This window comes from Nicrophorus vespilloides, unplaced genomic scaffold, assembly GCF_001412225.1.
Source record: "Nicrophorus vespilloides isolate i.1.1-1 unplaced genomic scaffold, Nicve_v1.0, whole genome shotgun sequence".
NCBI lineage: Eukaryota > Metazoa > Arthropoda > Insecta > Coleoptera > Silphidae > Nicrophorus > Nicrophorus vespilloides.
This window is the reverse complement of record NW_017096930.1, coordinates 17,419-44,421: the sequence shown is the minus strand read 5'-3', so window position 1 is coordinate 44,421 and position 27,003 is coordinate 17,419. Positions and strand designations below refer to the sequence as shown.

The 27,003-nt window shown below is 28.6% G+C and overlaps 1 protein-coding gene across 1 annotated transcript; it reads right to left on the bottom strand.

Moving 5' to 3' along the window:
* Nucleotides 1–31: 31 nt before the first annotated feature.
* LOC108558528 (protein-tyrosine sulfotransferase-like) lies at nt 32–26,089 on the bottom strand. Its single transcript, XM_017915460.1, has 2 exons — nt 26,036–26,089; nt 32–440 (listed from the first exon to the last, which is right to left on the bottom strand). Exon 2 carries the CDS (start codon nt 305–307, stop codon nt 32–34), a length of 276 nt encoding a protein of 91 aa, XP_017770949.1. The 5' UTR covers nt 308–440; nt 26,036–26,089.
* Nucleotides 26,090–27,003: the final 914 nt, after the last annotated feature.

The window sequence follows — 27,003 nt, the reverse complement described above, 5'->3', positions numbered from 1 at the left end:
TTTAGTGAGAAAAGTAATAAGTTTACAAAATTTACCTTATATCGGGATGAGCATCTAGCATAGCTCTCATCAACGTCGTTCCAGATCTGGGCACTCCTCCAATAAAGATCAAGGGCATTTCCCTATTATAAGGGTACTTCTTGTCTCCGTCCATAACGTATTTGTCGGCCGTGACCATAGCTGGTAGCTCTTCCTCCGTGTAGCAGAGTATGCCCAGTCGCAGCATCATTACCAGGACGAGCAGAACGAGGAATACGACGCAGAACATAGTCCTGCGGGACCCACCGCGGCTCAAACGCATTGTCATTCTCACGCATCCACTCGATTCGTTCAACCAACCACTCTCTCTGCTGCTGCTGCTATTACCTCATGTCTCTGGTGTGACCTCAATTCACGCCTCCATTACCACCCTTGGCCACTCTGCGCGATCACCAACAAACCTGCAACAGAATTGCATAGATTAACCACCGATGATGAACATCCCCTTCAAACAAACAACCCCCCCAAACGCATTATCCAAACACGTTCGTGCATGCACTTACACAGCATACCAACAACAACAAAAATAAACAGGAAACGGTTATTTTCTTTATCCATTTCCTGATCAAATTGGTTTTATTTTGTAAATAAAGATTGATCGAGTTTAAAGAGTGGCCACTTCATAAATACAAATATTTAATGTTCATAGTGTCGTATTTTCAGCCATCGAAACCATTAATCAAGCTTCCAATTGGAATTACCAACATGACGACTTTGTTTATGTACACTCGCATTGTTTTCATTTGAAATGTAATTAATCATCAAACAATAGTGAATATATTATTCCACAATCAGTTGCATTCAAACTAAAACCATTGTCATACATGTGTTTCTTTTGATTATGCAACAAACGTACATTTTCATTAAGTCGTTTATAATTACTTCATACTTAGTCGCATCAAATAAAATATAAACGAGTTTGGTATACTAACTACAATTTTTCAAAAAATGGGATTTTTAAATTTTACATATTAACTTGATAACTATAACACATTTCATATATTTGACTAATTACAACAGAAGGTGTCTTCTATTCCGCAACTTTTGGTATAACAACTATTATGCAATGTTATTTAATAAGTAAAATATAGCGATTTTCATTTTTTCTTTCACGTCGTCATGTTTTATTTAATTACTGGATAACCAATAATGTTAATTCGATAATTAAACATCCAAATTAAAGATAAAATATTCCAACAAATTTAAATGTACATATATACATGACATATCCGGTTTTATTGTAATAAAATTGAAAAGTTGAGCTATTATGCAATTAATAAAGTAATAAGTTTTTTTTTAATTTGAAATAATTATTAAAAAACTATAAAACTTTTTCTATATTTTATGATTACATCAAAAGGAGTCTTCTATTGTGCATATATTTGCAATTTCCTGTTTACTTGTAATAAATTAGTAAATTTGAGCTATCAATTATTTTGAAATTTTAAACAATTATTGGAAAACTATAATACTTTTTCTATATTTTGTGATTACATCAAAAGGAGTCTTATCTTGCGCATCTTTTGATACAATTACTATTATATGATATTTTTGAATAGCAAAGATATAGTGATTTTTCGATTCACGTCTTCACATTTTCTTCTATTACTCTATAACCACTAACGCTAATTAGTTAATTAAAATCAAATTAAAGATAAAACAATAGTCTTACAATGAGTATATAAACAAATATGTGCTATTTTCCGACTTCTTGTAAAAAAAATGTAAATTTGAGCTATCAATTATTTTTAAGATTTTTGTTTAATTTTAAACAATTATTGAAAAACTCTAATACTTCTTTTCTACTTTATGATTATATCAAAAGAAGTTTTCTATTGCTCATATTTTGATACAATTACTATTATATAATATTATTTAATATGAAAGATATAGCAATATTTCGATTTTTTTTACGTCTTCATGTTTTATTTAATTACTCAATAACCACTAACTATCTAATTCGATAATTAGAGATACAAATTAAAGATAAAATAAGCTTTCCAATGATTGTAAATACTGCAATATACCATTTCCGGTTTTCTTGTAATAAATTTGGAAAATTATCAATTATTTTCAAAATTTTTGCCATTATTTTTTTTATATATTACAATTACATCTTCTATTGAACATCTTAACTTAACATAAAATGTTATTTAAATTTTATGTGAAAAAAAGAAAAGTTTTCATAAATACTTTCAATAAATAAAAGCCAATTATTTAAGGACATCACTGATAGTAAATAACTAAGAGAGAAACACAGGAAAAATAGAGATCTTACAATATAGCGAGTCCGAGGCACAAGAGAGAAGACAAGAGCTACAGAGAGGTATATATCGCAAGCCCGACAACCGAAAGATCGTCTATTGAAATCTCGACCTTCGAAATCCCGACGTTCGAAATCCCGGCTGTATTAAAATCCCGACGCTTGAAATCCCGACTATGTCAAAATTCCGACTTCCATAATCCCGACTATATCGAAATCCCGACAATCAAAATCCTGGCTATATCGAAATCCGGGCTACCATAAAAATGTTATTGAAGAAATTTATAATAATAAAAGACACTATCGGGATTTCGATATAGTCGGGATTTTAATTGTCGGGATTATGATATTCGGGATTTTGACATAGTCGGGATTTCGAACGTCGGGATTTCGGTTGTCGGGCTTCGGCTTCGTATAAATAATGCAGTTGTTGTCTGTAGCTTTAAAATTGAAAATAAAAGAGTTTGAAAAGAATTTATTTCGGGCAAAAAGAAAAAATGTATTGCAAAATATCGTGCATATTCAATAAGTGTAGCGAGAAGAACGGAAAATTGCTGATAATATTTACTTATCCTGCACGAAGGATTTACTCTAATCCTGTTTCGGAAAGCGGCGAGGAAGCCTAATAATCATATATACATATTAAGCGTCGGGGACTTGAGTTGCGTAACTGCATTATCAACTGGAGTGACATAAATCGTTGCAGCGCCGAACAGAAAATACATTATACATAACCAGATTATCATAGTCTGTGCTCTCCGCGCTGCATACGAATTCCATAGGTTTCAAATACAAGTTTTCTTCTTGTTTGTAACACAGCAATTTTCATTAATTACAAAGAAAAAAAATTACTTTAAAAACTTCCAATCAATAAAAAAAACGAAGAAATCGTCAATATTTTATACACAGATTCAAAATCTTCTTTAATTAATTTAATTGCTATTAATTTCTATTTTTTTTTTCTAGTAAGTTAAAAAAAACAATCAGTTTTAAAATTTCCAAATAAAGAAATCTTTCACTTTTTGTTTACACAAAACCGAAGATTTAAAATCTTCCTTAATTTATTTAAAAACTTTTATAATTTTTTTCCAACTTTTCTTATAAAAGTCAATAAAGATGTTTAAATAAAAATTATTTGGTCTAAATATGAAAATATTCTAAAATTATCACAATCATATTAAGTATTTTCTAAGGCTGCAAATTGTACTATGTAACATAATAAATATGTTGTATATAAATTTCCAATTTATTATTTATATACTTTCGAAAATCAATAAACTTTATTATGTACTAAGGAAAATGTTACCTGCACGCTCTAAGAACTAACGAATTACAGTAATTGCTGCTATAATGTACAAGTTTTGACATGTTTAGTGTAGTTTTTTCTTCGTTACAATAAAGTATAAGTACAAAATAATAAGCAATATCTCCTTATAAATTGGGAACGTGTTTCACGTGTAAGGGGGAGCGAATATTTAAAATATGAATAGGAGGCTAAGCCTGGATTCACCCCCCCAGATACATGTTATATCACAGACACATATACAGTTTGTGTGTATGTATACATATATATTTCTGTTTGCATGCATACATGTGCGTTCATCAATTTTTGGTGAAGGCCTACACGAAACCACTACCAACCAAACACTGTTCATCCCTCTTCTACGCCACAGCCACCGCTGTTTCCCCACTCATACGTGTAATATATACGAGCGCATAATGTAAGTTATGATGCAACAATAAAGGTGATGTATGGAGGTAATCTTATCAGCTGGCCGCGTTATTTATATATTCTTTCTTTTCCTCTACCATCCTTGAGGGTGGATCTATTTCCCTCCTTTTTTTTATTCTCTAACTCACCCATACTCCGGAAATGTGAGTACTAAAATTATATTATACGGGATTCAGACAATGTTTTTTCATCGATTAATTGATTTATTTACTGTATTTATTTCGTAAATATAAGCGTTTTAATATATTTCTTCTTTGAACTACAAATAACAGTCAAATGGATGAAACCACAGCAACGTTTGAATACTCAAAACATTCCCAAAACATACAGCTTTCATATGCATATTTTGGATCCGTTCAATCTATTATAGTTTCCGAGAAAGTCACTGAAATGTAAATCACTGCTTTTTTGAGTGTTAATTTTCCATTTTTTTTAATTACTACCAAATGGATGAAAGTACAGTAATGTGTGAATACTCGCAACATTCCCAAAACATCCAACTTTCATATGCATCTTTTGCATCCATTCAGTCTTCTATACTTTCCGAGAAAGTTACTAAAATGTAAAGCATTGCTTTTTCGAGCGTTAATTTTTCTTTTTTTTTTTCAATTACTACAAAATGGATGAAACTACAGCAATGTGTGAATACTCACAACATACCCAAAACATCCAGTTTTCATATATATCTTTTGAAACCATTCAATCTCTTATACTTTCCGAGAAAGTCACTGAAATATAAATCAATGCTTTTTCGATCGTTGATTTTCCATTTTTTTCAATTACTACAAAATGGATGAAACTACAGCAATGTGTGAATACTCACAACATATGTATCTTTTAGATCAATTAAATCTATTATAGTTTTCGAGAAAGTCACTGAAATGTAAAGCAATGCTTTTTAGAGAGTTAATTTTTCATTTTTTTCAATTACTACCAAATGGATGGAACTACAGCAATGTGTGAGTAATCACAACATTCCCAATCCATTCAATCTATTATAGTTTCCGAGAAAATCACTAAAATGTAAAAACACTCATTTTCAAGCTTTAATTTAAGTATTCTATTATATTTCTTCAATTGTAAGAGGTACAGAAATCATCTGCAAAATTTCTGGCATCAGAAGCATATGGTTAGGAAGTTAATTAAATCCCTGCATTGGTTTAATCACAATGAAAGACAGAGCGAAAGAGAGAGACTCGTGCGCAACTTTCAAAATTGTGAAATTGCATTTTCATAATGGAGCGAAACCGAGTTGAATTATGGCCGCATAATTTCGGAAATCCGCTAATTTAATTAAAACTAGAAACCCGGTTCAACATTCAAATCCCAAACTAACAAAAAAAAACACAATTAACGGAATGTTTAACGGAAACAGCGAACAGTCCAATTAAGAGTTTAACAAATTATTATATAAGTTTTGTAAACGAAGAAGAAAAAAAAAAACAAAAAAAAGAGAAAATACCGTAGATAAAGGTAAAATGTTACGACTTCTTAATTTATTTGTTGTTGATTGCATCGTTACTCGCGCGGCGTCAAACTCCTTTAAATATAACGTTAGTAATTAATATATAAATAAATAATTGATTAGATTGAGGAAAAAATAATAGTACTAAACATGTTTATTTTATAAATGTATCTTTATCATCACTTCTATCGTTAAATTTCGTTAAATCTCTACATCCGGTTCATTTTCTTAAAAACGTTTTTTTCGATGTCTCCAATCATAATCCACAATCCAATTTTAAAAATGGTAAATTGTTATAAAATTACTACTCGCGTGGCGTCTTACAGGCTTTGCTAAGAATATTTGCTTCCATGCATGAAATTCTATTCCGTGCTTTTTCGTCAGTCAGTATGAAAAAAGTACATAGGTGTTGTCCACTTTTCCAGTTCTAAAATGTATGGTTAGTTTATACGTCTAACGCGAGTAAGGAAAGTTTAAAGTAATGTCTCAATATAATAAAATTCTTCTTAAAGTAAACTTTAGATGTTGTAAATTTCTTAAGAATTATCAAGAAATAAACTAATTGTTATATAACTTTCATAGATGAAGAATAAGCATTAAGTTGAGAGTACAGCTAAATCAGATTGTACAACAAAAGCTTTGAATCAAAATTAAATACTATTATCTATATATATATATTTAACAAATTGTTATATAACTTTCATAGAACAAGAATAGGCATGAAGTTGAGAGTACAGCTAAATATATTTGTTCTTATTTTCATCTTAAAGTAAACTTTAGATATTGTAAAATTCTTAAGAATTGTTAAGAAATTAACAAATTATTATATAACATTCGTTAATGAAGGATGGGCATAATGTTGATAAATAATACTGACTCAAGTTCAAAAACGATTTTCTTGAATTCATAAAAGATTCATAATAAAAATATTAGTAAAAAAATTATAAAAATATGATTATAACCGTGTAAAACGAAACCGTGTAAATTGAGTACCGTACCGTAAAACGAGTGATAAGTGTGTAGTTAAAGTAATACCAAAAGGCAGTGATGTTGAAACAATTAGAATTAACGAATTCGATTTAGCAAATTGATGAATGAGAAACAAAGCTGTTTGGAAAGCGCGAATGGGGCAATTAAATTTATTGAGGAAACGAAGCAGAGAGCTTTATTCAAATTTCGAAGGCAGCTGACGATATTATAATATGTAGCTGAACGCAATATGCTGCGTGTAAATTGTCAAGGATGTGTAGGGTTCTGAAATGGTTGGAGGATGAAAGGGATGTAGAGGAGAAGGATGCACGAAATCAGTTGCAAAACAGGAAGAAGAAAGCAGATGGGAAAAACGGGTCTAAATCTCCGGCCAATATAAAATAGCATAGACTAGGCGGAGATGTGCCCTATTTTATATACACACATATATATTTTTTTATTTCAATAAACTCTTCGCTGCGAGTTCACATTTTCAATTTCATAGTGTTGCGAAGAGGGAGGAAGACCGCATTTCCATTTAAATGGAGCAATAAATATCGAAACTACTATTTACTATTTATATATAGAGGCGATCCGTGATCCGTGCCGTTTGCCACAAAGATTTATGGATGTTGCCTATCACATTTTAGTTGCTTTTGCAGAAAAAAAATATATAACATCGAAATAATTGAGTATTCAATACAAATTCAATCACATTCGATTAAAAAAAAGATCCGTATTTAATAAAATTCAATTTTTATGTAAACCACATTTGCAATATTTCCATTACCATGTAATTACATAATTTGAGAAATAGTTATAAAATTGATTTTAAACTAGAAAAAAAAATCATTCAGCTAAATTCGATCTAATATAAATTTCATGAAAACAATTTGCACTAAATATACATTTTCCATTCTTTCAAAAAAAAGAGTTACATTTTTCCAAAAATTTTAGTAAAATAATTTGTTTTCCTCAAAAAATTACCAAATGTTTTTAAACATTACATTTTAACATAAAAATGAGTGATTTTTCCTACATCCTTTGATATAATTACTATTATGTAATGATGACGAGATATAAAAATTTTACAATTTTGTTCACATTTTATTCGATATAATTTTTCAAAAATGTTAGTCCAATAATTTTCTTTTCTCAAAAATTACCAATTTTTTAAACAAAAAAATGAGTGTTTCTTTATGTATCTTTTTACATAATTACTATTACGTAAATGATAATGAATGACTGAAATGTAACAATTTTAAGATTTTGTACACGTCTTCACCTTTTATTTAATTATTCAATAACAACGCGTACCAATTAGATCGTCGAATATGCAAAATAAAGACAAAATTATAGACATTCCAATGAGCCTAATAACTGGTTTGTGCTATGTACCATAATCCTGTAATAAGTTATCAAAATTAGATTAGCTTCAAATAAGTTAGAAAAATATTATGTAATTGTTGAATAAGAATAAAATTGGTTTGAACAGCCATTTTCTATTAAAAAAATGTTAGGTAACATAAAAAAACAAGCTTTTACATGTTCAAACAGTTCAGAAAATAATCACAATTACGTAATGTGAAGAACAGGAATAAAATTGAGTTAGACAAACATTTATTATTATCTAAGACAAAATTATGGCATCTTTAATGAGCCTAATACTATATTTGAGGTATTTACTGTTCTCCTATAATAAGTTATCAAAGTTGAAAATCCATTGTATTGTCTTCACGTTTTATGCAATTGTTCCATAGCCATGTATAACAATTACATAATCCAATATGAAAATTAAAGACAAAACTATAACCTTTTCGACAAGTCTACTATCAGATTTGTAGTATTTGCTGTTCTCCTATAATAATCTGTAAAAGTTGAAAATGAATTGTCTTCACGTTTTATGCAATTATTCTTTAGCCACGTATAACAATTATATAATCTAATATGAAAATTAAAGACAAAACTATAGCCTTTTAGAAAATTCCTCTACCAAATGTGTGGTATTTACTGTTCTCCTATAATAAATGGTTAAAATTGAAAATGCAAACTCTTTTCTTTTAACTTTTTATCAACTTGATAATATGCTTTGATACAATAATTTACATGTTATATTTATCTTCTGTGTTAACACAAGTTAAAGTTTATTTTCGAGGAAGCGAACTGCGGAGAATGAGAGTTGTTATTCCAATAAAAAAAAAGTCGAGTGTGATTTATATATTTTCTGTAGATAGAAAAGAATGGCCAACGAAAAGGAAAGTGGATTTTTCGCTTATCCCTTGCACACAGTTCGCGTGCATTAGGACTAATGGATCTGGTTTACATCGGGAATCGAATGGGTGGAAACCGAGGAAAAGGAAGGCGAAAATGGGAAGAAAAAGTGTTCGCGGCTCAGTTGTTGTAGAGAGTGCATTTTCCGAAATCCCAACAATCCTGTCTATCGAATATTCGGGAAATTTATTTAACAATCCCCGTGCATTCGACTGCCAAACCGATAATGCAGGTTGTTTCCTGAAGGGTTACGTTGCTCCAAAAACCCACCATCCCAAAGAATTGGTGGAGAAGGATGAGGGTGGTTTTCGGAGTGCAGCGAATCGTATATTTCGTGCAGCCGACGAAAGCTGCATGCCAGTAATGGCCTAAAATGGAAATAACGGCCGAACGGAGGTTTATGTAATAAGGAGCTGGATGAAATACATTGTGCATTGAATTTGCTCAGAAGACCGCAATAATTTCAGTTGGATGCTCCATTATTTCATGTTCATATTAATGCAATTCCCATCGAGTGATTCTCTTGAACTAATTAGAAGCATTATTTCTATACTCTGCATAATTCACTTTAAATATATGCACGAATAGGAGAACAAAATTGACAATTTTCTAAAAGTAAAATCTTAATATTTCGAAAATAATTTAACATTTCATAGCATTAGCAAAGTTTAACAGTTTTTTTTTTGAAAATTTAGACATAAATTGTATTTTGTTTATAATCATAAAAACATGCTTTAAAAACTATTAGAAAAAATTGTGAACTCATTCCAATATAAAACAATTGAAAAAACTTGACAATTGATTATAGAAAAGCAAAAATTAGAGCTTTAAAAATTACATGAAAATAAAAAAGAACTTTCAAATTATTGGAAATATCGTGAAAAAACATTTAAAAAATAATTCAATAATTATTCAAAATTTCACAACTTCTTACAATTTGAAAATAATAAAAAAATATTTTTAAAACTAATTCCAATTTACAAAATTAAAAAATCTCTATTATATTTTTTTGTAATTTTTCCTGAGAAAAATGATTTTTTTTTTAAGAAGAATTGTTAATATCATTAGTATCAGAAAAAAATCCTTTTTGTATGGGAAAAAGGGAAATTAAGAAAAAAATAATACTGTTTCAAGTAATTTACTGCACGATTTTAAAGTATTGCTCAGGATTGGGTTTTTAAGAACTCATTAGCGATAACCGTGAATAACGACTATCATTTACGATTATATCGATCTCTTCTTTCTTATTCTTCTTCGAGTAATGATAATGTAGTTTTTACCGAATCCCTGCAACAATTTATATATTGCTGTACACTCAGCAGATGTTCCACTTACTTTTTACTTTAATAGCTTAAACGATCAAGTTGTATAAGATTGCATAATTACTTGCAACACAATTCTATTTTTTATATACTCACTTATATTTAAGTATTTTTAGCGAGATTAGTTAATAAAAAAAAGTGAAAAAATATAATTTACTGTATTATCTAAAGGTGCATACACACCACTTGTTAAAAGCTCAATTTGATAGTTTAGTCAAACGCTGCAAGTAATTCAAAGTAATTACAAAATTAGATTTTTTTAAATTATCTTATATTTTAGTTTGTTGCTATTCAATATTTTGACAGTTTGATTAAAATGACAGATATGCTTATAATATATTTAATAATAATAGTTAAATCATAAATTATTTCATCAGTTATATGTCAAGTGTCATATGTCTTTTCAACAGTCATTAGATTTTGTAAATGACAAATGACAGGTAATTGAAATGACAGATGTAGTTAAAAAAATATGCCAGAATATTTACCCTACATTTATGAGGTCAAATTTAATAAACCCAATAAATATTGAATTGTATTATATTTGATTTCTTTGTTATTCAATTTAATGACAGTTTAAATGAAATGACAGATATTGTTATAGTGTTTTTAATAATAATAATTGTGAATAAAGCAATTTCTTAAATTGATTCTAATCATGCGCAATTTTCTAATTATAATATATGTCAAATGTCATTTATCATTTTAACTGTCATTCTATTCTATACATGACAAATAATTTAAAGAACAGATGTCATTTAGTGATGCATAAACATTTGATAAATATCTAAAATAGGCTATTATATTGGAGTTATGAGGAGTAGAAAATATACTTACAATTTACTTGGCAAGTAATGTAAAGAGTTTAGAGAAAATATAGTGAGATAACAGCATATAAGTTGCTACTTGTGGTTAAAAAGTGCCAAATTGCATCTGTCAATTAAGTGTCATATGACTGCAATGACAGTGACACTTGTTACAATTATGCATTGTTTTGTAAGTTAGATGTCAAGTGTCATTTGTCATTTTAACTGTCATTGGATTAAATAAATGACAAATGACAACTAATTGAAATAACTGATGTCATTTATTGATGCAAGAGATGAAACTAAATATAGAGAGATAATTTATTTAAAGTTGGTACTTGCGGTTAAAGTGTCAAGTTGCATCTGTCAATTAAGTGTCATATGACTCGAATAACAGAGACACTTGTTAAATTGGTTACAATTATGCATTATTTTCTAAGTTATATATAAAGTGCAATCTGTCATTTTAACTGACATTTAGTTAATGCTTTCTTAGCTCTAGATTGCACAGAAAAGTAAATATAATAAATATATATTTGTTTTAGAGAATTTGCAGGTAGTAATGAAAAATGAGTTTCTAACTATGAATCGTTTAAAACTGCGGCTTATCCAGACATAAATATCCAGTCTATCCGAATCGTAGGTTGGTATAATAAATCCAGGAGCTGCGGCCGGATAAACCGCGAGACAGATTAAAAATGAGCTGGAAGAAATATGGGCTCTGATCCAATTTAAATATAAAAATTGAAAACGGCGCCGAGACGGAAAACCGGAAAATACGGATACACCGATGCAATTTTTTTTCTCTCTCTCTCTTACCTCACGGCGATTTCCCAAGTTGCTTTTCCTCCCTTTGCTCTCATCTCTTTCAAAAATAAAAAAAATAAAAAGTTACCGAAGATTGCGTTTTTTTACTGGAAGGTGGACAGGAAATACCTTTGGGGTTGGAAATGTGAGGGGGGCGAAAGTGCGAAAAATCTCCCCGCACCGGAAATTACGACCTACTACCCCTATTTAAATATATTAGGGCTGCAGATATACTTTAAATTTTGAAAGGGGGATGCTATAAAAAAAACAACCGCAGCAAAAAAAAGTGTGTGTGTGTAGAGGAGAATCCTTCGCGTTGAGGCAAATATAAAATATAATCCTGGTGATTTCAGCCTTTAATAATCCTCCCTCGTCCGTCCAGGGAGCTTTTAATGTGGGAGGCTTTGCTGCTGATGTAGGGTATTTTTTTCTTGTTTTTATTTTTGGACTTTTCTCGCGAAAAATAAAATACGTCGGAGAAAAAGGATTTTGGGGTAAAAGAATAACAGCGGAGAAAGTTTTAAAAGTTTAAGAGTTTTGTGGGTTCAATTTTTCATCAAAAATATTTTGAGTTTATATGTAAATATTTAAACATTTATTATGGTAGAAAAAAGTGTGTTGAAAATGATGAAGTTTAGAGAAAAGAAAATATTAGATTTCGAACAAAGCTTTTTCATGATCAAATATTCATGCAAAATGCTGAATATATTGTCTTTTGATATCTTCACGATATCACCTATCTCATGCAACATCAATTTACGATCTGCCAAAACCATTTTGTGGACTTTTATAATGTTTTCTACAACAATTGCGTTTACCATCATTTGTGTCCGAACGACCGTGTTTAAAATCTGTAAACCACGTCTCTACCATTTGTGTAGACGGAGAAAAGTCCCGTAATACTTACCAAGCCATTGCATACAAAATTCAGATTTTTCCATTGTTTTAAAAAATACAGAAGTAGCGTCACTAAAACCACTGTAACTTGTGAACTAAACATCATATTGTTATGAAATTTTGACAGACGTCGTCTGAAGGTTGGTACTTCCTAAATATCATATGGATTTTTCGATAGAGGCTCCATGTATATGTCATTCTACGAACTTATTGAATGAGGTATCAATTATTAAATAATCAATTGTGCAAATATATGGATAACTATAAAGAACGAAATTTCTTGATGGAAATACTCTTTCTGGCTACAATAAATTACAGTTTACTAAATGAGTAATTAAATGTTTAATTTGCTAAATAAGAGGAAACTTGTGTTAATGAAAATGCGTTTCAGGAGGATATGAGAGAAATATTAAAGATCTTCAAGGAAAATACTCGTGTCTGTAAATTTTGTACTTTTCTAATTGTTATATAATGTACAGCAAAGGTGAGTGAAAATATAGAAAATTGTGTTGAACAAAGTGTGTTTCAACGTAAAGGAAAAATATATAAAATATTAAACTTCAACGCGGAAATATTGTTTCTAAGTGCAACCATTTTTCCTTTACAAACTTAATAAGTAATTAATTGTAATTGTTATATAAGAAACATCAAACATTAGTGCAAATAGAGAATGTTTTGTTGAAGAAAATGTTTTTTAGAGAAAAGGAATATTAAATTTTTAATTTACTAACTAATTATTTATTGTGATTCTTATATACATGTAAACTAGAGAAAATTTGTTTCCAATCAAGAGATAAATATAAAAATTCAGAGAAGAAAAACAATACGTTTCATATTTTTCTTGCTCGTCATTATTTATTGTAATTTTTAAATAATTATCCGAAAAAAAAGTATATGGATTTTTTTCATTATTTATTTATTGTATAATTTTATAACATAAATTTGATTATAGAAAAATCGAAGTATTTTTTTCCATAATTTATTATATTTAACAAACATTTGGTAAAATTAATGTGGTAATTAATTTACATTATATTTATACATAATAAATATATTATAATAATAAATAAAATTTATTATTCTGTTGTATTATGTGGAATAAATTAATCTAATTTAAATTAATCTCGGTTTCAATTTCTGAAGAGAATTTCGGTTTTAAATCAGAATTTGAGTTTAGTGAGATTTCACTGTATTTCTTTTTGTATTNNNAATGTAATTTAATTATTGAAACACGTTGAGTGAATGCAATTGATATTGTCGATTTGCAATTATTTACGCGGCAAAACTATTTACTTTCTAAACGTGTACAATAATTCCAGTTTCGAACATTGCAGTATTCCAATGATTTTGCTAGCAATAACAATAGTAAATAATATGCGTATTTCATTATAATTAATGACATCGAAGCGATGTTCAGCAGCAAAATTGAGTTATTTATTTATTAGGTTGCACCAGGTTTGATGCACAACTTCTGATTAGTGCGCAGATGATTGGCGCATTTTTTTTAATAGCAACTTCCATGAAACTTACGCAATTTTGAAAGACGAAATTTATGTCAGAAATGTCTTTAATATAATAATAAATATAAGTTATCTTTCACAGCTTATAGATGTCACAAATGTGATAGTCAAAATGGCTATAATGTTGTCTTTCATAGTCATATTTGATTATTTAATTTGTTTGCGTGGCTATCGAATGATTATATAAATCTAAAGACATTAGATTTTCAACTTTGACAGCTTATTATAAGAGAACAGGAGATATCACAAATTTCATAGTAGCCTTTTCAAAAAGTCCATAGATTTATCTTTAATTGTCATATTCGATTATGTAATTGGTTTGCATGGCAATCGAATGATTACATAGAACGTGAAGGCATTATATTTTTAAATTTGACAGCTTATTATATTATATAATAGAAGAACAGCAAATACCATAAATCTCGTAGTTACCTTTTCGAAAATGCTATAGTTTTGTCTTTAATTTGTATATTTGATGATATAATTGGTATGTGTAGCTATTAAATAATTACATAAAACATGAACATATTTCATTCCTAACTTTGACAACTTATTACATGAGAACAGCAGATACCACATATAAGTCAATAGGCTTATTAAAAAGGTCATAATTTCACCTTTAATTTGCATATTTAAGTAGCATTAGTATAATCACATAATTTACAAAAAAGAAATCTTGAAACAAGAATTACTTGTAGCAATTATTATATTGGCAATAGAAGATACATTGTTATATTATTTCTTTCCTATGTATTCCATCGATTCTCGTTTAATTAATAAAAAATACTAAAAATAAGTTTAGTGTGTAGAGATTGTATACAGAGTAAATCAAGTCTGTGAGTGAATAGGTAAGAGTAGACCAAACAAACTCCCTTAATGAAAGCCGGCGTTTCATTATTCATCGACCGTAGTTTATCAATAACTTACGAGGGCCGTTGGTGTTCCCATTGTTTTCCTAGGATGAGAGAGAAAGCAGCAAAGAGAAGAGTAGTGGAGGGTAGATTTCGAGTGGTTTTCGAGAGGGTGTAATTAGGCGTCTGGGGAAATCAAAAATTGCCAATCAGATCCAGACCAGGTCTGAATTCGATTACGCCACTGCGGAAGAGCGTTTCGTACGTGTACACAAATTAACATGTATTTTGTATACATTAAATACGTATGCTTGAACAAACAGAAATTCGCATCCTGAAATCAACTCTTTTTTATTGTTAATTAATCCTGTATTTACTGACGGCATTTGTGAACTAATTACAGAAGTTACACGGTTTTATTGATTTTCAGTGTATTAACATTTTTTTCAGGTTCATCAACCAAAAGTTATTGGTAGTTTCTTCTTAATTTGATGGACAGAAAAGATTCAATTTATTCTTATAATACTAATCGCAACAATTGAAAAAATCTATTAATTATCTAACAGAAAACTTTGTCCAGTTTACAACATTTTCTACTCTACAAATTTGATGTATAAACCAATTAAATACCGGTTATTCTGAAACGCCATCTATGGAGTAATTATACAAGCTTTTTCCTACCATTCATTTTAATCATACAAAAATTGGTATTTTTTCTTCTATTCATTTGAAAGAATGTTTGGATTGGACACAAATTTTATTGTATATCCTTAGATTCAAAGGATGTTCAAAAAATAAATAAAAACTTGACTTTTACAAAATTATTAATAATATCGACAACTTTATTATTATTCATTGTACAAATTAACATTTATTCTGTATACATTAAATATGTCTGCTTGAACAAACAGAAATTCGCATCAACTCTTTTTATTGTTCATTAATCCTGTATTTACTAACGCCATATGTGTGTAATTACATAATTTACGCCGTTTCATTGATATTCAGTGTATTAACAATTTTTTCAGTTTCATCATACAAAAGTTGGTAGTTTCTTCTCAATTTTGTCCTTCAAATACAATTTATTTCTATAATATTAAACCCAATAATTGCAAAAATGAAGTAATTATCCAATAGAAAAGTTCAATATTTTAGCTTACATTCAAATCTAATTCCAAACTTTTTACTTTATCCATAAAAACCATCAATAAATACTCTTAATGTCGCTTATTCCGAAACGCCATCTATGGAGTGATTATAGAAGCTTTTCTCTACCATTAACATTAAGTCTAATCATACAAAAAATTGGTATTTTTTCATCTTTTCATTTGAAGGAATGTTTGGATTAGAGACAAATTTTATTGTATATCCTTAGATTCCAAGAATCTTAAAAAAAATGCCAAAAAAAACTTAACTTTTCCAAATTTATTTAATATATATTTTCCATTGTATCAATAAGAAAATATGGAATATTTAAAACTAAATTTATGAAAAATATCAAAGAAATAAACAAATAATAATTTGGAGAATGAAAAGTTTCAACTTAAAATTTGCATCTATGATAATTGTAGTAATTGTTACTTTATAAATGTATTAGTTAATGAAATTTAATGCATTTAATAGTTTATTGAAACTTATAAGCAAATATGTATGAAAAATGACAAAAAATTACATAAAAACAACGGATTTTTAACCCCAATACACATAAATAACACTTTTTTAATTAAAAATTATATCTCTACGTTGATTAAGTATGTAAAACGTAAAATATTACGAATTTCATTACTATTGTATTTTTTTTATTAATTTAATTTTATAATATTAAAAATTTACTGAAAAAAAATAGTATTTCTCTTTTAATTAAAAATTATTACACAACGTGCTCTTGATTAAGTATGTAGAGTGGAAGAATAAAAAAAACGTATGTGCTGCAGTGCAGTCTGTTCCTCACTGTTAATAATTAAATTTCAATTTTAGTTTGCTAAATTTTTGACGCAATTTTTTTTTCAAGCCGTGCAGAAGAGAATGAAATGAGGATATAAAAAAAATATCACATGGTTACTGTATGTATTTTTAAATTTCGTAGGGTAATGAGAGACTTAATTAAAGCGAGACTAGAATGTCGACATTATTTATTAAAAAGTCATTAAAACTAATTAACGTTAAAGTTCAGTTTCTATACTGCAGCTATTTTCATTAGATTTTTAATACAAGTTTATAAGAAACTTATTTAATTAAAGATTTTCATAAATTTTCCTTTTTTTAATTATATAGAATAATATTGAGGTATATTTCATCAATGTAAAGTTAATTTCAAAAGAAAATAACAAAAAAATCATCCAATCGAGACAATAATTTAAGTTTAATGTATTTATAAAAAACGTACTAAATATTAAAAACATAAAATTTCATAACGAAATTTAAGCATTAACAAATTGTAGGTAGAAACAAACTGATTGTTGATTTTATTTTCAATTAATTTTGTTCATCAGTTTTTACATTGTTCAGTGTTTCGAATAATTCGATTAAAAAAAATACATATTTCAATAAATGAATGAAAATTTCGCTTTAGTTCAAAATCCATTTGCATTTGATTCAAATGAACGATTACAATTTTATAATTAAATAAAATAGCACAAAAAAAACATAGCTTTTTAATTGAAAATTTTTACAAAAATTTCGAAAAATTATAGTAAATATTTAAAAATGGTTTTAATAAACCAATATTTTTTTTCAATTATTTCCTATTATCCAATAGAAATTTGTGAATTTAAATTTAAAATTTATATAAATAAGACCAAGTACTAATCCTTGAGGTATTCCAGAATGAGCTGAAATTTCATCTTTTACAAAATAATGAGTGTATATATTCATAATAAAGCTTTCATGACTAAATAAATAAGATTAGGTTTATTTTTTGGGTGGAAAAATATACTGAAAAAAATGGAATCATCCGTTCACATTTAATGAACTCTCGTCTGTGCAAACGAGCACATCTCACTTTACTTTACGATTTTTGCTCCATTTTCATTTTCCGCTCATTACTTCCATATTAATCCATGTATTATGCACGAAATATATGTATTTAAAAAACAAAATATAGGATAAAAGCGAAACTAATACCGGAGCACATTCGTAATAAACATTTTAAAACATTTTTTTTAATATTTGCTCATTCCTCTCCCTCTCATACAGAATTTTCCATCCAGCTTTTTCTTCGTCCTTATATACATTTTTTTTTATTTTACTATTTTTCTAGAATTAATTGCAGCATCGTCCCTGCGAAACGCTCTCGTCCGCCACTCCACATTTCATCCATTTCCCAGCTTTTCTTCCTGATCCTTCTTCTCCCTTTTTTTCCAGCATCCTCGTCATTTCCTCTTACCCATTTTTTTTTGCATTCGCTGCATTTAAAATATACTACATTAAATTGCGCTCGAATATCCGCGTAAAGTGAATTGAAATGAATGAATCGACAGAAACTTTCCATCTTCAAACGAAAAAAAAATAAAGAAATTAATGAAACTTCAGATGTTTCAGACAGGAAAACATCAAGAGCAAAGAAATGGCAAAATTGTAACGAAACGAATTCTAAGTGTTTTTTATATAAAAATATATAATTATGTGATTCAATTCGTGGATAATATAGTGGACAAATATCCAAAAACATCAAACACCTCGGTTTCCGAACAAAACTTTTAGTACCAATACGTCAGATTATTTATACTATTGACTAATTGTATTCGGTTTTCGAATAATCTTCAAGAATCGGGGTTTCACTAAATCGTCTAAAGCAGCGATTTTCAAAAGTCATAATAGTTGACGCTTTGACGTAAGGTGACAGCTGTCATTTCGTGACATTTGCACTAATTAATACGTCAGAGAAATTAGAAAATAACATCTAATATCTATTGATAAGAAAAATTAACAATTTTAGTGCCAATAATTAAATTCGAGGATTATGTTTAAAATGAATGAAATTACTGTAATTTTCGCGTATAACGAAGTTTAAGTTTGAGTCCGGAAAGCGCACTCTCCCACACCGATTCGAAAAGTTCTGAAAGTTTGTTGTCATCTGAAATTTTCGTGATGTTTTCATAAAAGTTGGACTGTGAACGATGACAGGCCACAAAGGTTTACATAATACGCCTGGAATCGCCGTAACCGTTTCACGTTTAATTAATCGACTGTTTATTTTAGACTGAAATAAATGTTTACAGGGATATTGATCAAACATATTCCGCGCTCGAATTTCAATTAATAATGTATAGATTACAACGATATTTGCGAAATTTTCATAGTCGAATTATCGATTTTATCGTCATATATTTTTGTCCCAAAATTCTTACTTTACAAAGATCTTTCGATGTTTCAGGTCTTCAAGTTTTACAAAAAAATAAACTGGGTAACAGTTTCTTAACCAAACGTAAATTTAGAATAATGAAATTTCTAATTAAATACAAATTTATAGCCTTTCCAAAGAGCAAATAAAAAAAATATGTAACACCTCCATTGTTTTGAAAATTACAAAAGTAGCGTCACTGTAACAATGGAACTAAACGTCAGATTGTCATGAAATCTTGACAGGTATCGTCTGAATATTGGTACTTCCTAAAAATCATATGGATTTGTCGATAGATGCGCCATATGTCATCTTATCAACTTATTGAGTGAGGTGTCAAAATTTTTAATTTTTTCATTTTTTTAATTAAAACATACTTATTATTGATAAATATCAATAAAACTTCAATTACGCATCTTTTATATAAGAAAATCTGTAAGAGACACTAATTATTAAGCGATTTTTCTAATTATTAAAAAAATGAAATTTTTTGAAAAATTTTTTTTTTCAATATTTTCGAAAACTTTTTATACAGTTTATAAAGATTTGTATTGCGCATCTTTTGATACAACAATCATTACATAATATCAATTGGTAATTTGGTAATTTTATTAATATTATTTTAATATTACTTACTTCCATTTGTTACCAATTGGTCACCAATCATTTAATACACGTTGCTTAACTTTCACAAGCTGTCAAATATAAAATCAATTTAGTATAACCATTATTTCTTGCCTTTAGAAACAAAGCACTTCAACTACTTAAAGAAAAAAAATGTTATATTCTTGTTGTATAAATATAAATATGAATATGTTTATTTTGCGTAGGAGTTATTTGAAATTGTATTGGGAAACCAATAATAATTCGTTTCAATTCATTCGATTGCACAAATAATAAGGGAAATCGGATGAGAATCCACTCGAGATCCGCAAGTTTACAAGTGGATGAGGCTTTTTATAATATTGGCCTGAATACACAAGGAAATATGAACAAGGCTATATCCTATCCCATCCATCTTCTTCCTTCCTCCCTTCCTTCCCTTCCATCAAATCATCTTTTCCCTCCTCGTTTTTCGTTTCGTAAATCAATTTGCTTTAGCTCTTGAACGTATTACGTCGTACGCACATGCACAAGTGAGTGATGCAATGATGAAACTGACATAAAGCCATCATTATTGAGGCGATAATCCAATTTAGCTTAGGGAGGATGAGGAAAGAATAAGGAGTAGAAGAAGGGATAACCTAAACAAGCCGCCTAATTGACGTGGATGGCGAGGAAATTTCGCGTCGGAAAATTCGATTCCGAGAAAATTGAAGGACAGACGCAGGCATCCATCCAAGCAAATATTAAAGCAACAACAACGCGAAACTAATCAATTTTCCGATAACCTAGAAGGCTTTCTACATCTCCTTTTTTCTATCGTTTCAAGGATAAAAACCTCTTCTTAGATAACCCCAAGGACAAACCAATCTATATCATATCAAAGTTTTATAAATTTACTAAATATTAATTAATATTTCTTTCATTAACATTTGGAAACTTAGTGACAGAAGAAGCGTTACGATTTTGTTTAAAATTTTAGAGGTTATATTGATTTTAATTAATATGGATTATCTCTTTTTATATGTAGAATGTTAAAGTTAACTTAAAAAGTATACAAAATTTCAAATTTAATTACTCATAACTTAATTAAGATAAAATATGATTCAATTCGTAATATAATAAGTGAAAATAGACAAAAATTCACAACCTCGGTTCTCGAACAGAATTTAGGTTTACTGTACTCGGTTTTCGAACAGATAAGATTATATTCGACAACCGAGGTTTTACTAAATTATAACGTAAAAATTGTCTAAATCAATATTTCTCTACCTATTTAGCTATAATCGTACTGTGTTGACGTAATTGACCCAATTGTTGACGTAAGGGGACAGCTGTCATTTTGCAACCCATTTGAAATATAACCAACTCTAAAAATCGAGATGAAACTTTTTGTACTATTCACATAATTAGTACGTCAATTATATTAATTAATTAAAAAATCACACTGTCTAATTACTAATTACTCATTAAAGAAGTTCAATATAAATACATAATACATTTTTATTTTAAATTAAACTATTGAAGAAAAAAATAAGAAAAAAGAAATTTTGTTTTACATTTTATTTAGAGGTTAGGTTTATTTTTATTTGACAGTTATCTCCATATTAGGAGAATTTATTTCATTGAAAATTATACATTTTTTTAATTACAAATAATTTAATTAATATAACTTTGTTTTAACTTCCAGAAAGAAAACAACTTTAAAATTTACAAAAACAATCCATAAAAAGAACGTTACAAATTAAATTTTTATCATTTTTAACTGCATTTTCATTAGAAACTTTACAGGATTAATTCACTAAAATAGAAGTATATTTCACGTGAACCAATCGACTGTGACGTTCCGGTGAGGATTGAAGATTTACGTAACGTTTGGTTTGTTGTGTCCCCCGCGCAACTTCGATGGTATAAATAAACCGGGAGGACAGTATAAATCTCCGAAGAGTCGCGCCACCCTCTTGACCAGCTTTTGGCGGCAACTGTTTATACAAAAAAAAAGAGAGGACAGTGATGAACATTTACTAGGACCGGAATTTGCAGCGACACCGAAAGGGCCGATGCGTTTCCAGTTTCAATTCACATCACCCCTGCGCTGATTGCGCAATGAATGTTAATTACTCCAGCATTACGTTTGTTTCAACAATTTAAGGGTTGGTTTTGTTCTCTCTCTCTCTCTATCTATCTCTAAACCATTCCTATTCCTCTCTTCCTCTGACACACAATATGCATTATCTCTTCACGTGTGTATTTTGGTTGGTGTGTGCGAACGCTGCACCCGGTATAAATAAAACAAATGGTGCCAACTGTGTGAAGGGTTGCAACAATAAATTAACAGCAGTTCGGCCATAAATACATGACGTTGGTGGCCTGCGAAACACTTTATGATCGAATGGTAGAGAAGAGGTTTTACACTTTGTTTTTAAACTTTTTATTTTACTTTCTTTCTCGTGAAGTTGCGAAACAAATTACAGTTTTTTAAGAGCTTACATTGAGGAATAGATCCAATTTCAGGCTAAAATCCTAATTAATTATTACACAAGTCTAGTAAACAATGCTGATTCAAAAGTAATATCAAATTTTCCTAATTAATCCTCAAAAATAAAACAGTTCTATCAAATTTAAATCGAAACTATGTTTTATGGATTTTGATTACAATTTAAGTAATTTTCAAGCTTCTAAAAAAAATTGTCTGGTCCAATTTTTATAAATTTATTTATTTTTGTTTTACAAATTTGTCCATACTTTGTTTCTGTAAATAAAACTAATTTAAAATTTCCAAACGCATTGTCATAAAACAACTATTACCATATGTTTCTATAGCGATTCTTAATTTTTCCTCAACTGTTTGAAAGATTTTTTTCTATAAATAAATTTATTGAAACTTTACAAACGAATGTTATAAAAGAAACATTAATATTTTGTTTATCGCCAATCGTTTTCCTGAAATAGTTATGAAAATATTGATTACGCAATCGTTTGAAGTAGACACCAAATTCAATAGTTGAAAGTTCAAATTATGTAGCGAATTTCTTTTACGATTTTGTTTTACTGCTATATTTGCTGAAAAGGTTATTTCATTTTTAATTACGCAATCGTTTAAAGTAGATCAACGAATTCTATAGTTGTAAGTTCTAATTCTATAACGTATTTTTATTAAATTTAAACCATTTTTTCTCTAAATTAATGAATTTAAACTTTCCAAACGAATTGTCATAAAAGAAACGTTACGATTTCATTTTACCACCATTTTTGTCCGGTATAAGTTATGTCCATTTTAATTACACAATTGTTTGAAGTACACAATCAAATTCAATAGTTGAACTGAATTTATAAACAAAATTTTATTAAAAAATATCGATTTGCGTTGTAATTTCCATGTAAATTTAGTGTAATTTATTTGGATTTTGAGCTTAATTAACTAATTAGTCAGACCTTTTAACATCATTCAAATTTGCATCGACGGTAGCTTTTAGTATAATCACTAAGTACATTATCCACAAAGTAATTTATTATTGTCCGAAACCGGTCGGTTTCGCATTACGTAAACGGCATTCCGTTACACAATCGAACGACGAAAATGAACGCTAAGCTAAAAGCGCAAAACACATAGATTAAAGTGCTTGCAGATAATTTAACAGTTCAAGAGATCATATTTTTATTCATTCACTTCAAACATTTACATACTTTTAATCACTATACACATCAAATATAGAAAAATGAAATTTTTATTTTTTTTTTCTTATTAATTTTTTATAGCTCTTCGTATTATAAAAGCATTGAATAATGAAAAAAAAAATAGGAAAAAATCAATTAAATAAGTTGTCATCTATTGTGACAAGTTTTGTCCCTATTATATATTTTGCACCTAATATTTTTTATTTTATTAAAAATAAGTATGTAATAGATAATGTAATAGACTATGTTTCAAAAGTCATAAACTAAAAACTATCAAATTTTCTGTAGAAAATTTTTAAAATTAATTTTGATTTTGCACAATTCCAATTTAGTTAATTTTGAAATATTCATACCGTACTATAATGAATCCGCACTATGCGAGGTTTTTCTGCATTATTTTTTATAAAAAAAATATAAGAACTGCATATTTATTCTCTATCAATTAATTACTTAATATTTTTTCAACACGAAAATCTTAATACATTTTTTTTGTCTTGGGACATCTATAAATTGTTAAAATCTACAAAATTTCACTCAATCACACACATCATAATTCACAAATTTAAAATACTGGTTCTTCTTTATATAGACAAAAAAAAGAAACAAAAAGTATTGAAAAACTAATAAATATGTGATCAGCAATTACATTTATTTTCAGTTTTTTTTTTGTACTTTTGTTTCATGTGAACTTTATACATTTGATGCAATTAAACCTACCGCAACGTAACAAACCGCGAAACTTAATTAAACGCAAAACCGTAAAACGTATCGTGTCCAACAGCAAAATTTAAATGTTGATTAGGGGCAGTTTTATAACCGAAAACTCCGAAATTAGTCTGAATATCAAAATAACAGGAATAAAAAAAAATAGAGTTAGGATAGTTTAAAACAAATTGAGTTCTGCATGTTTCACCTATTTTCACAAATTTTCACAAACCCTCGGGATTCCAATATTCTCATGCCAATTAAAACAAATATATATTTTTTTACAATTATTATTGTTTGATTTCATACAATTTGTATAATTCTAAAGATGAAAATTTAAAGAATTTAATGAAAAACTAAATTGAAAATAATTTCAAAAAATTAATAGTTAAAGTTTGAAAGTCTTTTACAGGAAATTTTTATATACTACAAATTTAGCAATAAGATTATTGCAAAAGGTATACTTTTATCTTTAATAAGCATTTTTAATTATCTTAGTTACTTATGGAATAATTAGATAAAATGTGAAGCAACTTTTTTTTCGAAAAATCGAAATATTTCATTTATTAATTGAAATAATTAGTAAAACTTTTAGTTCAAGTTTGAAAGCGTATTACGGGAAATTTTGAAATACTACAAATTTAGTAATACGATCATTGGAAAAGGCATACTTTTATCATTAATAAGCATTTCTAATGATCTAATTATCTTAGTTAATTATAGAGTAATTAGATAAAATGTGAAGCAACATTTTTTTTGAAAAATCGAAATATTTCATTTATTAATTAATATTACGTAATAAAAGTTATATTCATAAATTCACAAAAAAAAATCACTTCTTTTGTTTAAAAATTAACTATATAAAGTTTTCTACTTAATCTGTAAAATTAAGAAGAAAATATTAGTTGAGATTTTTTTAAAAACTAATTTTTTTTCTTTAAATTCTTAGAGATAGTTTTTCGTGTGTAAATTTGGAGTCACTACCATGTTTAGCCCCAAATCAAATATTTACACCCCAGACGAACGGTGGCAAAGGTGGATGTGACACTCCGCACTTGAACTTATCGACCTTCGGTGTATAAATTTTGAAATAACATCCCCTGCATTATTTAAAACTACTCCTTGCGCTCTTATTTCATTCTCTTCTACAGTTTCTCATCCCTTATTTTGTTTTTTATTTTTATTTTTTTTCAAAGGTAGGAAAGGTACCATTCCACCTTCCTTTCCCACATCTCGCGCTCACTTTGCATTGTCTGCAAACGCCAGGTCGTCATTCTAAAGTCCTGAATTATTCACGACACCTTCCACTAACTTTTCATCACGCGAAAAGCATTAAAACACTCCCATTCCATATCAAAAATTATATGCAAAACGTGTTTATTGTCAGACGAAAACAACGCATCAAGAAAGTTATACAGTCTTAATCATGTGCGATTCTACGTTGAGAACTTATTTGCTTATTCAATTCTTCTATTTCTTGCTATATAAATATAATTTTGTTATATACTTATTATCGTAACGATAGATGGCATTGTTTAAGGTCTAACCCTTTGTGAACGGAGAATTTTTGAGGTCGCATTTTAAACTGTATTAAGTTTGTAAAAAAAATGTAAACGACATGTCGGATATATCCGCCGCTCGTCAAAAAAAGGCTAAAATTGTAGTAATCAACAATTGTCTAATACAATGATTAAATATTGATTTATATTACATAAAATACATGAACATTGCATAATTCGTATTACTATTGACCTACTAGACCTACCTTGTAAGTAATCACGAAAAACACTCAAATGTCAATGGAATGTACCTGAAAAATAAGAAAATACAAAACATTAGCATATGCACACACGTATAATGATTTTAAAATAGAATTTACAATATTAAATGTCAATTAATGACATTAAATTTGCAAAATATTTGTCAATTATTGAAGAACATTTGTACTACGAAATTCTAATTTAAGTTGGTACACGTATATAAATGTAGTTGACAAGTAAATACATCATATAATTAAGGTGGAGAGACTAATAAATACTAATGATGATAGATGGCGTTTCAAATTATCCTCAAATTAAGGTAAAAAAAAATTAATTAAAACTCGATCTGAGCAAATGAAATACTGCATCAATCGAATCATGTCTACTTAGTTTAATTCACTTCGGCGGGAAGTTCAAAGACCGCGCAAATTAATTGACAATCGTCGTTGCATCCGAATTTACCGTGTAAAGAAATTGATTGTACAATCGCGCTGTCCGTTTTCGTTGCATTTGGCCAATCTTGTTTGCATTTGGGATTCAATTAATTCCAATCGAATTAACAAAAGCCAGTTTGTTTTTAGTTTTGGTCTCTATGTACTTGCTGCAATCAGGATTGGACGTTGGATCGATCTGTAATGCTTTTGGTGCATAAAGAAATTGTGCAATAAGTATAGAGAGAATGAGAGTTATCGGACAAATCCATGCACGATCGGAGTTGTTGTTTATTTGGCCTTTGGGGATGGACGGATTTGCAGGGCGCCACTTCTTTTGGTTTCGATCCAAACATAAGAATTACTGCCCTTTCCACATTGTTGAAAAAAACAGTATTGTTCCAATTTCGTTGCTTTTCGTTGCAACCACCTGATGTAATCTGCAGTTACATAACTATAATCATGTTTAATTAATAGTAGTTTTTATAATAACACCATCATTTAAGGTTTTTCTATCAATGTTTTAATTCACTATTTCTTTT